General features: G+C 37.6%; 1 protein-coding gene across 2 annotated transcripts in view; it reads right to left on the minus strand.

The window, feature by feature from the left end:
* The window catches only part of cfap20dc (CFAP20 domain containing), a 38,943-nt gene extending 27,898 nt beyond the window's left edge, over window positions 1–11,045 (minus strand). For both annotated transcript variants that reach the window (XM_085354398.1, XM_085354397.1), the window contains exons 1-11: window positions 11,025–11,045; window positions 10,786–10,875; window positions 10,386–10,479; window positions 10,211–10,283; window positions 9,121–9,235; window positions 8,794–8,941; window positions 8,198–8,344; window positions 5,969–6,084; window positions 5,675–5,777; window positions 4,028–4,168; window positions 1,259–1,572 (exon numbers count right to left, since the gene is read on the minus strand). In XM_085354398.1, the coding sequence (XP_085210524.1) occupies window positions 1,259–1,572; window positions 4,028–4,168; window positions 5,675–5,777; window positions 5,969–6,084; window positions 8,198–8,344; window positions 8,794–8,941; window positions 9,121–9,235; window positions 10,211–10,283; window positions 10,386–10,479; window positions 10,786–10,875; window positions 11,025–11,045 (1,362 nt within the window). The remainder of the gene's footprint in view (window positions 1–1,258; window positions 1,573–4,027; window positions 4,169–5,674; window positions 5,778–5,968; window positions 6,085–8,197; window positions 8,345–8,793; window positions 8,942–9,120; window positions 9,236–10,210; window positions 10,284–10,385; window positions 10,480–10,785; window positions 10,876–11,024) is intronic.
* Between the last annotated feature and the right edge of the window lie 1,158 nt (window positions 11,046–12,203).

Below are 12,203 nucleotides of genomic sequence, written 5' to 3' on the forward strand. Positions count from 1 at the left end.
GGCCTGAGCACGCATCAATTTGTCTCAGCATCTCAATAAGCTTTCTCCCCATTTCATGCACACACGCTTTTGAAAAGCACTCTTGTGAGCACAATGAGGTTCACAATTTTATGCATTTTGTGTCTTAATTTGGACAGGGTTTTGTTTTGTTTTTTTGAGCGGCGACACACTATTCTCTCACATGCCTTACAGATTTATAAATTACTTAATGCATTGACTTTCTCAGAGGCAATGGGTGTTTGAGTTTCATGCTTGGGCAGAAAACATATGCCCACATCTTGGACAGACAACATGCGCTCCTCACACAGTAGCAGTGATCATATTTGTTAAAGGAACTGGTACAGCCTAGCGTGAATAAAACCTTGAATTTAACTTTACATAATGTAATTGATTCAACATATCTCCTCGAATTTGTATGTGTGTTAGTTTCCTGTTCATTTCTGGGGTTTGCTTCATATTTTTTTGGTAATTGATTTTCCTCTTTGTTTCCTGTAACTTTACATTCTGTCTTTGTCTTCCCAACACCGATTCCACCTGTTTTTTGTTTTCTTATTGGATCTCTGTGTATACTTTGGCCTGTCCCTCCTTCATTTTTTGTCTCTATTTTTCTTATGCCCCTTTCTGGATTCCTATTTTGTTTTACCAAGTACATGACATGTTTTATTGCCAGTCAATAAAGCCTCAGCTTTTGTATTAATCCTGGCGCAGTGTTCTGCATTTGAGTTGTCTCCTGTAGAATCACAACAAGGATATTAATTTTGAATTATAAGATTTATTATAAAGTTTTAAATGAGTAAAAGTAATTAGCATGTCTTTGAAGATCATTCTTTGTGATCATAGTTTAATCTCCTTGCTAAGCATAAAGAAAATCATCGCTTTTTGTTACAAGTCTCAGAGCCATTAATAAATTATCTGATGATAAATAACCACACTGACCTTTCAAGTGAAAATTTGATGCATAATATGAAATGTGCAATATGAAATACTACTCACCAAAAAATTTAAAGTGAAATTAAAGCTAGTACTTCAAACTTACTCTGATTAAACAGAGATAAATCAAACTTTGGGCATTTTGAAGGATTTCTTAGTGAATTAGACATAGTTTTTCATTTCTACTCCATGTCAAACTAGTAGTGCATGTAATATAAAGCAGTTTTTGCTTGACAGATAATCATTAAGTGTCCCCGCAAGACAGGGGCACTTTGTGTGTGTGTGTGAACTCAAAGAACAGTGTGCTTGTGTCTCTCCCTTAACATACCTCATCACTTTCACTGCCAATAAAGTCATCCTCGGGCTGGACATCATACCGCCTCCCAATCTTGCTCTGAACCTGATTATCTCCCATCTCCATCTTCTCCTGGTCACCCTGGCCTTGTCCTCGTTTGGGTGAGTGAGGCTGGGATGAGAAAGTGAACACCTCCTTTTGCAGAGTGAGCTGAGGCTCAGACCCTTCATTACTCTCCCAGCTGTTCCAGACCTTCAGGTCAGAAGGCAAACCTTGCTGCACAGAGCACAGTTGAGACTCTGTGACCATGAGTGCTGAACTTTCCTTTGCAGGAGTGTGACACTCATCTAAATGAAAGATGATAAAATAAGATCAAGTAACAAAAGAATAGTTGCAAGGAAATGTTATTAAGAGTTTTAAATGTACAAATTCCCAAGTATGTCTTTCACAACGCATGTAAACAATTAGACATGGAGTCAAATTACAATGAGCAATAAATCACTGTTTTATTACTTTTTAATCATACGGTTACTGTCATTCTAATTTGATTTGAATATGTGCACACGAAATTCATAATAACGATATAATAGGGTTGCAAATCATTCAACGACCTGGCAAAATAAGCATTAATGAAGTTATCCTGCACCGACATGTTTGTATTGCTTATTAACAACCCTGCTAGGTTAATTAGGTACAGTGAAACGTTATAGACAAAGAAAGAAGAAAAACATCAGTAGTAAGAAAACCATTTTACTGCTAATTTGTCACTGATGAAATGTCACCTATGCCAACTTTATATACATATATGTATATACATAGCAAAGAGAATAAAAGCTTGTTTTAGCCTTTAATGAATGCTGCATCCACTTCTGTTGGTATGCGAGAAACAATGAATCCTTATACTGCGAGATAAGCCTGAGATCACAGAAAGGGGCACCTAAATTTGAATGAGTGAGCACATTTGAATCTCTCGACAGTATAATCACTTTCTCTAATTGCCCACTGTGTGGCAAACCCTGTGCCCAGGAGATGTCCCTCTGACTTTTATTTAATGCGCCACATTACCATTAATGAACTAACTGCTTTCCGTCTGTGGGCAGGGCTGCAGCAAAGGAGCTTACTGCTGGAGAAACATCCATAATTGAGCTTTCGGAACACATGCACTCACTTCACAAGGACAATGTGGGTATAGGTGTGTCCGTGTGTGTGTGGGGTAGCAGTGCGGGGAGAGTTTGTGGGGGAGGGATCCCACAAGTGGCCTTGACACAGGTTATGCAAAATTAAAAAGGGGGGAAAAGCTTGTGTCCAATGTAGAATGAGATCTTTTAAAATTCATGCAACACTTCAACAATCCAGTTTAAAAAGTAAGAGTGGGAACACATATTGTTTTTCTCAAGCATAAACAAAGTGCTTATTAAAATCATAACATGCAAAGCAGTCATCAAAATCACCCAGCATGTACATTGCTCTAGTTTGTCTCGTGTTCCCATCTCTTGCTGTCGTGCTTAACTTTTACTGATATCACACATCTTCCAGGTGTCTATTTACGGCTGCTTTAAGCCTCATCGGCTACATGTTCTGACTTTTCTGCTAGGGTCAGAGGCTGGTGCTTGCTCTCCTGCCTGCTGGATGAAGGACTGCAGCTTTCCCAGCTTTCACTATTCCCTCTATGGTGCTGAGGTACAGCATCCCAAGGAGATGTTAACCATAACTGAAACACCTAATAATATAAAAGAATAGTACACCTTTAGCCCACCACAACACACATAGAATATACACTCAACTGCCACTTTATTAGGCACACCAGCTCATTAATGAAAATATTAAATCAGGTAATCACTAATAGCCAACAGAAATGGTTAGGATGACATGCAAATGAAATGTTCAAATAAAACATTAAAATGGGGAAAGAAAATGATTTCAGTGTCTCTGAACATGGAATGGCTGTTGGTGCCAGACGAGCTAGAGTATTTTAGAAACTGTTGATCTGCTGGGATTTTCCCACACAACCATCTCTAGAGTTTGCAGAGAATTGTCTGAAAAAGATCAAATATCCACCGAGCAGGCAGCTCTCTGGGTGGGAATGCCTTGTTGATTCCAGAGGTCAGAGGAGAATGGTCAGGCTGCTTTGAGCTGATAGGAAGGCAAAGTACAGTAACTGAAATAAGCTCAAATAAACGAAACCAAGGTATGCAGAAGAACAATTCTGAACGCACAAGATGTCAGACTTTAAAACAGACAGACAGCAGCAGCATCAGAAGACCACACCAGGTTCTGCTTCTGCCAGCTATGAACAGGAAATTGCAGCTAAAACTTGTATAGGTTCACCAAAATTGGAAAAAGAAGACTGAAAATTCCCTGCCTGATCTGATAAGTCTTGCTTTCTATTGCTACACTTGGATGGTAGGATCAGAATTTGGCATAAACTACCAAAAAGCATGGCTCCGGTATCCCTTGAATTAAGGCCCCCTATTACCAACTGAGCATTGTTTGAACATCACAGCCTACATAAATATTGCTGATGATCATCCATCCCTTTATAACCACAGTGTGACCATATGTGACACAAAGCTCATATCTCTAATAGAGCTCCTTTGGAATGTGGTAGAACAGGAGATTTATATCATGGATGTGGAATTTACAAATCTGCAGCATCTGTGATGCTACATGTCATCATGGACTAAAATCTCTGAGGAATGTTTCCAGTAACTGGTTGAACCTACACCACAAAGAATTAAGGCAGTGCTGAAGGCAAAATGGGGTCCAAGTGGCTGGTGAGTTTATACAGTGCATACAACTTACTTGATGATGTTTGCTTTTCTCCTCCAGCACTGATGACTCTCAGCTTCTTAGATCCCTTCTTGTCAACTGCTCTTTTTTTAGGGGGATGTGGCTGTAAACTGCCAGATGCTCCTACATAATGTACTTTCAACATTACAAAAGCTTTATAACACAAAACAGTCAAACAACAATGTTATTAGAGCTTGCCAGAAGCATATCTGTGAATTGATTATGCACCGTGAAAATCCTTATTAATGAAGGCATTTCAGTAACTGAGCTTCTTACATTCATTCAGTGAGGAGAATATTTCCAGCTACATTATGTTCAGCTGAATTAGGGAATTTTAATCATCCCATTTTTTTCATTCTGTCATGCTCAAAGAATGCTGTATTACCAGCCATAAAAGCTGTTATTAGGTGCTTGAAAGAGCATGTTCTGAGAAAGAGGACTCTTATTTTGTTAGTTTGTTGATTCTGATGCATTTACTGATGTCTAGTATCTGGAAGAAATGAAAAGGCAAAGTAACCATCTATGCTCTAAGGGCAAAGATGCACTGGAAATCAAGTATATTAAAACCCCACTATTATATTAAAACTTTTTTACTCTTTGAGGATTTAGTGTCAAAAACCATTCACAGGTACTGAGGTAATGGCAGCTAGTTTTGCACTGAAGATTTGTGGTAAAATCTGTTTCAGTTAGTTTCATTATACCAATGTTTAGTTCAAAGTATGATGAAAATGTTTTTGCAGACCACAATTTAAGTTCATAAAATAGGCATTAGTTGTTTTGTGCCTATATCTAACACTTCACATCAGCAAGTATAAGGTGAATCTGCTTCACAAACCTAAACTCTAATGAACTCTTCATTTCCTTTGTTGGCAAATTAGATAAAGTGGTCCTCAAGACCTGCACAGATTCAACAATAACATATCTGCCCAGTAACTGAAAGGTCACAGTGCAAAACTGCAATGCCCCTGGTTTGATTACAGCCAGCGGGTGTGTTGCATATCACACCACTCTCTCACCCAATGTTCTGTTTCCTTCTTTGCTGTCAGCTATTCAATTAAGGCGTGATGCCAAAAAAACACATCTAAAAAAATATGACCTAATGAGGGTGTGGGGAGTAGTGCTTGTAGTATCTGTTTAATAACCCATCATCATTCTGCTCAGCATCGGCACAGAAAAAAATGAGCAGAGGAAGTGAAAATAATATATTTTTTTGGCTTCTTTCCAAAGACTATTTTTGTTCTTCAGGTTTCAGCCTCTTTTTTTCTTTTTGGGTTAAAGAACTGTGTTTTTTTAATCCCTGTTGAAACCCCTAAATATCATTTTACAATTAAATATTTATCTAGTCCCATTTCCTGGGTTCTTCCTCATTTTCTAAACCTTGTTTAATGTGGCATGGGTTCCTGCAGATACACAACACTCCCAGTCCACACAGACATATGTTACAATGGTGTACATGCAGCCCAGAAAAGCATAACTTCAGCTTGAGCTAGTGTACAAAGAAATAGAAAGAAAAAGAAACAAACAAACAGATAATAGATAAATAAAGTCTGTAACAAGCAATGCTAAGTGTTTGAGTGATAAAATAGCAAGATGAACAGGGTTTGTTCATAGATAGCATTCAGACTCAATAAATCACTCTCTGTACTCTGTCAAATTTACCCTCATTGAGAATGTGGGAAGGTTCTCCATGTGATAAATTCTCACTCTGGTTGGTAATGCTCTGACTTTCTGTAGTAACCTTTTGGTTCATTCTACTCGATCCCTGTGGGACGTAACCAAAGGAAACATACAAGTTCAGAGACAAATTTATTCTGTTTTGTAGTAAATACAATTTATGGCAGGCATACAAATCATTCAGAGAGATATGCTGTAGGTTCTTACAGGATTGGCTAGATTACTAATTTGGAAAGGAAAAACAGAGACTACATTTCTTTCAGCTCCATCTTATGTTACCTTGCTTTTTCTTCCAGTTAGGAGAGGTGGTCCAGAGGCTCTGGAGCCTGAGGCTGTGTGTAAAATGCCCTGGGGCCTGGTTCTCCGATAACAGGTTGATCTGGCAGTGGTAGGAACTGCACAAAAGTAAGGCATTCCCATTAGTTATTGATCTAAATTGATTAGTTCCTGTAGGATTTCTCTTATGCTAATACATAAGGCCATTTCAGTTTGAAGGGCACAGACCAGCATATTAAGATGAGGAAAGAGCTGTGTTCTTTCAAACTAAAAAGATCCCTTAAAGTCCCTTTGTAACTGTGAATAAAAATCTTTAGAACGTTCCCTTTTATGTAGATTATATACTGCAATATGTTTTTTTTAATTAAATTTCTTAAACTATATTGCAAACATAATCAATCAAGAAAATACTACGCACTTTACTAATGCTTAGCATTTTAATTAGAGTCTAATGGGCAAAATATTTTATGAGGAATGAAAATTAATGATTGGATACAAATTTGACTCTACTGCTGAGCTGATATAACGGATGTTTTTCTTTAATCTAACAATCTGTTCCATTTCATCACGTGAAAATAATGGGCTACAGTGGGAGATGTGATATGGCGACAACTTGACCCCGCTGTATCTGTGCCAGGACTCATCAGGACCACCTCTGCTGATGTTAACAGCCAAACACACTTTCTTGTAAAGCCTCATCAGAAGAGTGAGCAAATACTTTGCTCTCCACAAAACACGCACACACACACAGACACACACATACACACTACAATAAAAAACAGGCAGAGCTTTGGTGGATTTAAGAAGAGAAAGAGATGATGTTGCCCCTGTGTGATACAGCAAGTTAAATTAATTGAACTTTACTGCTGGAATGTGTACATTCCTCCTGAAACTTGAAAAAGAGTGATATAACCGCAAGAACTACAACAAGATCTATGTCTGCATAAGCTACAAATATTTTTAGAACAGACTTTAATTTCTGAGAAATTTTTGTCTTTGGGATTAAGAGAACGTCTTTGCTGAAGCACAGAGATAATCAGGGCTTGTTTGTTGTTGCATGATACAAAGTGCTGTAGCTTACTTTTAACAGTTTCTGACACTTTGGCTATTGAAGGATCAGCATTCACCCAGCAATTCTGTCAAATTCAAAATTGGATGCCTACTTTAATAGCAATCGTTTTAATTATGATTAGGAATGTTATGCTAATAATGCAGATGCTAATTATGAAAAGATATTTCTTGTGCATGGTTACTGCTCTCTTCTATGGGCACTGCTGGTTGACTCAACATGACTTAGACAGCTGTCAGAACAAATAAATATGCACTGATAAAAAAGGCCACAAAGGTGACAGAAGTGGATTACTGGTGCATGTCTTTTTGTATGAGGAGATAATTGCAGCTCCTTGAGTACAGGTGAGGCACAAATGAACACAAAAATGAAGACCATGGGAATTTCATTCCAGGAAAACAAAGTGATTATCATCACAGTGCCTTTGTAGCAAACACTTTCTCTACATGCAACCATTTGTGAACCGTTTCCTATTCATCTGTATAAATAAGTAAGTTCATGGGTGGACTGTGGCTCATATTGTGTACTCTCAATGTTACTCTCAAAACAATCAACGCTATGAACCTGCTGTAATCCATTAAAGAAGACCTACACTAAAGGACAAAAATATCTGACAAATTCTGTTCACCCTGTGAACATTACATTAATTTGAAATGTTATAACACACCACTATTATGCTATAGTAACTATCACATCTCCTCTGGGGTCAAGAGCTTTGCACGGATTTTTAAATCCAGCTGCAGGGATTTCATCCACAACATTGTTGGTGGAGTCAGGCACTGATGCTGAAGATAAGGCCTGTCTTTGAGTCTGCACTCCAATTTATCCCAACAGCGCTCAGTGGCATTGAACTCAGATTTTGTGCAGAAAAATTACTTCACACCTAACTTATAAAGCCTTTTTCTTTACAAACCTGGCTTTGTGCAAAGGGGTACTGTTATCCTTCCAGATAAAACTCCTTCCTCCAAACTGTTGCTGAAAAGACTACCAATCTCAAAAACAAAGGGTCCTACTCCAAATAGTCTAAATCGTCTTTGTTAAACAAAGCAACAGCTACTTCATATATGATTTTAATGACAGTTTACACTTTGCACGCTTTATGGTTACTTTTGATGAAATTACAATTCTCAAAATGTTTTTTGTTTGTGTCTTATCTTACGTACCACAGTCAGAGTTAGAAAGACCAGTCCTCAAATCTGTCTTTCGCACATTTTCCCTGTTGAACACCTGAATGACTTGGTTCACGTCTGGTGGGAACTGGCAACTGCGTGGGATTAAGTCCATTAGACCAGCTCCACTGCGAAACATGTCTAGATTGGAAAAAGTAACAATCTCACACTAATATTAGCTATAAAATAAGCTCAAACACATTATTACAATATATAACATCACACCACAAAAGTAACACTTTGATCAACTGAAAAATACGAACTGACCGAGACACCCTTTTTGGTAGATAGAGTAGGTGTGCAGTAGGCAGCCAGTAATGTGCAGCTGTTATCACTGCTGAGCCATATCAGCCTTGAACAAAATCTACCACTGAGTTCTCAGCCAGCCACAGAAAAACAGCCAACTGTTTGTCTCTCTATCTCTCCAAACACACAAACATAATTTCACACAAACCCACAAGAACAAAGACCACTGGCTTGCTTCTGTGGCAAGTACTTAGGTACTGTATCTTTATTAAACACATTTGGAGTAGCGTATTGGGTAAGTCGATAAAACTTCAAAATTTGAAACCAGCAACCATCTACTTTACCATCATCTGACATTCCTGCATGCTCCGTTCTTACAGTGAAGATTCTCCGGACTTTGCAGGTAGCGAACAACGTGATGCCATCCAGTGTCAAAAATCCCTTGAACAGTTCACCGCTCAGTGATACAAGGTCGATGCATAATGTTGACCACTGAGACAACACATACAATATTAATTTGTAGTTAAAAGCACCACACACAGATAAAGATCAATACCTACTAAGAAACATGGAGAAGGAAAAAAACAAACAAACAAAAAACAAACAAACAAACAAACAGCTGACAGCAAATTTAATACTAAAGGAATGTCAAAGATGAATAAGATACTCACAACATTGCGTTTCAGTCCAACAAAAGGTATCTTTGCATGCAAAAGTGTGGCAGACACCTCTTTATGCACTGTTGATAAGTGGAGTCTTCTTTTTAGGCCCTCTGAATCAGTTATCCTGTGATTAACAGACAGCAAAGTAGAACATGAATTATCACCAGCATCAGTAGTGCCACTAAGAAATCATGACCTGTGAAAACAAAAAGCTTTATTGGTCTCTAGAGTAAGCTCTTAAAGATGTTTTCACTTTTATCTCACGCTGTGAAATCAGCTGTCATGACATACTCAAATGGAAGAAGAACAACGACACACAATGTTTTCACCAATTCTTAAAATAGTGTGCGAGTAAATAAGCAGGTAAGTGTAAGAAAATCATTTCAGGCAATATCTCTCCCTGATGCTCTTGATATCCAAACAGCAGTTTCTACTGCATACTGTAAGCTGCAGTTTACCAAAGATTTTTTGGGGTAAATATAGAATTTACCAAATTAGACTGAAATAGAATAAAGATTGAAATAATGAAACAATGTAGAGTGGCATTCTTCTTTCAGTGACTAAATGCTGCAGTGACGATATATGAACACACAATTGCATTATGCAATCAGAGCCACTAAATGCAAACTGTGGAGAAAAACAGCGAGCACTTGACATTCACATTCTACATTGTAATAATGTGGCTGTTCAGAATTTATAGTGGCACACAAGATAAAAGCCTTCTTTGTGACAAATTGTTGAACAATATCTTAATAATAAATGGTTATTTAGGCTGTTACATAACAGTCAATGAGGCACTTTGTTTTCTAAGTGGCTCGATGGGTTTTTTCCTACCAGATGTAAACAAGCTGTTTTCACTGTGAGCCCATTGTTATTCAATCACTATTTCTTTGTCACACTGTACATTACTGGAAAAGCATTTTTCACTGTACATTACAATAAGCAAGTACTCTAAGTGAGTACATAAAATGTTATTTTGTTCTGCTCGCATACATTTTTCAGCCAGAATGTTAAAGATTTATACCAAAATGTTGAAGTCAGTCAATTGAATTAACATTTATAACATTTGTACCATAAGAACAATCTCTGCGCTACTTACACAAGCTCAGCAGAAAAGTCATGACCGTGAGAAACATTGACTTGAAGCACCAAAAATCTTTGGAGAAGTCCAACTAAGAAAAAAACAAACAAACGAAAAGAACGAGTTACTATTAATATTTAGAATTAAACAAAACAACAAGTTGCACACTTGTATGAAAGTAGTAGAGACTTACGAGACATTTTGCCATTCTCTGGCATTTGCATCTTGACTGTCTGGCTGCTTCCATCCAGACAGTAAACACATCCTTTGACTTCTTTATTATACTCCTAAGGGAGAAAATAATGCATAAGAGGAATTGCTCAGTCTCCGTGTGTTATGACCAGAAGACTACCTGTTGTGTAACTGCTCTCTGAGATCCAAAATTTATTTTGTGTATTTAGTTTTGTTTGTTTGCTTTTTATCTGAATAAGTCTGTAGCATATATGTTTAGAGAAATGCAATTGTTTCAGTCCTCATATGCAGGTGCCAGTTTGTCTTTGAGAGGATATAAAGCCTAGGTTAGTGTGATTACGTTACTGGTAATAAGCTAATAGTAAGTTAAACAAACAGCTCTAAAAAAATAAATAACTAACTTTATATATGGCTGACGGCCCTCCGCAGAGTTTCCATTTAGCCGCAGGGTCTTTTCCTTGTCCACTGAAGATCTCAACCACAGCTCCACCCTGCAAGAAACAACTAGTTCTCGCTAGCCTGCAGTCGATGTTACATCAGCCTGAAGCTCATATCAGCTCCGAGGAAATTGTATTTTTATACACAGGGCAAGAATTTTAGTAAATAAAGGGCTAAATTGATTCGGTTAAAATAAGCTTACCTGATAATTATTCCTGAACATTTTACATGACACAACGTCAGCGGTGTGAAAATACTTTTTGACGTGGGCGTACACCCCTGCTCAAATGATATAGGCAGTTGAGGAACACCAGTTTAGTTAACTCTGGACACGTCTCCATAGCAACCGGCAAAGTCCCGCTTGTAGAGCTCAAATCTCGCGAGTGTTTCTGTTTATGTTGTTTGTGTGTTTCCGTTTACCTTAACCTGAACAAAATCCCTATTAGAATACAGATTAACCCCACACTCCAAATTTGACATGTCTTATAAAGCGATACCTGACCAAAGGTTAACTAACCAGTCATTTTTCCTAAGCCTTCCGACAGAGGTAGCTAGTACTTTTTTTAATATACCTTTTGTCTGTAAAAACAAACAAGAGCCGATGGTAACTGGAATAATTAAATCGGCACAGGTGACTCAAACAATTCTCACCTGCTATTTTTATTGTAAATAGCTGTTGTCGTTTACCTGCCACTCATGAAATCCAATAGGCGAATAACCTACTTTCACTTCTTTTTTAGAAAAAATCCTGTCTGACACTCAGTTAACGCAATTTTGAAATTAATGTGATGGCAAGATTAGCGGCCTACTTCTGACAGGGTGCTATAAATTAATCAGACATAATAGTTACTCACCGTATAAATTAGCCCCATTATTGACAAAAATGTAGCACAATGAAATTTGAAAGATTTAAACAAGAAAGCTCAGATCACAAAATGTCCTTTGACTCTGCTTTTTTCACAACCAAAGTTTGTTATAGGCCATTTTTATTGGATTTCACTGCGGGGGGGGTTTTTGTTTTGATGTTTGTTTATTTGAGAGAAATAATATCTTTTATGTCTCATCATATTTCATGTTGCCAGACAATGTAGATGGAGAGTTTAGCAGTGAAAAGAAACCTCAGAAAAATACTCTTTTTTTTTATCAAGAAATATTTGTGGAGTTGCAAAATCTAAGATGTGTTAATTATCCCAAGAATATCGTTCCTAAAGGTGCTGCTTAACAAACAGTTAAAAATAGACCAGTGTTTAAGTTCTAGCCTCTCTTGAAATGCTAAAATCCATTATTGTGTCATTGTCACTTGCTTTGTTTACCCTGGCAGCAAAGCTATTATGAGATCAAAAAGATGTCTTTTAATTAGCTACTCAGGGAGGAAACATCC

The sequence above is a fragment of the Diplotaxodon limnothrissa genome, linkage group LG5, assembly GCF_057381915.1.
Source record: "Diplotaxodon limnothrissa isolate DT_005_m linkage group LG5, D_limnothrissa_male_GT1.1, whole genome shotgun sequence".
Classification (NCBI taxonomy): Eukaryota; Metazoa; Chordata; class Actinopteri; order Cichliformes; family Cichlidae; genus Diplotaxodon; species Diplotaxodon limnothrissa.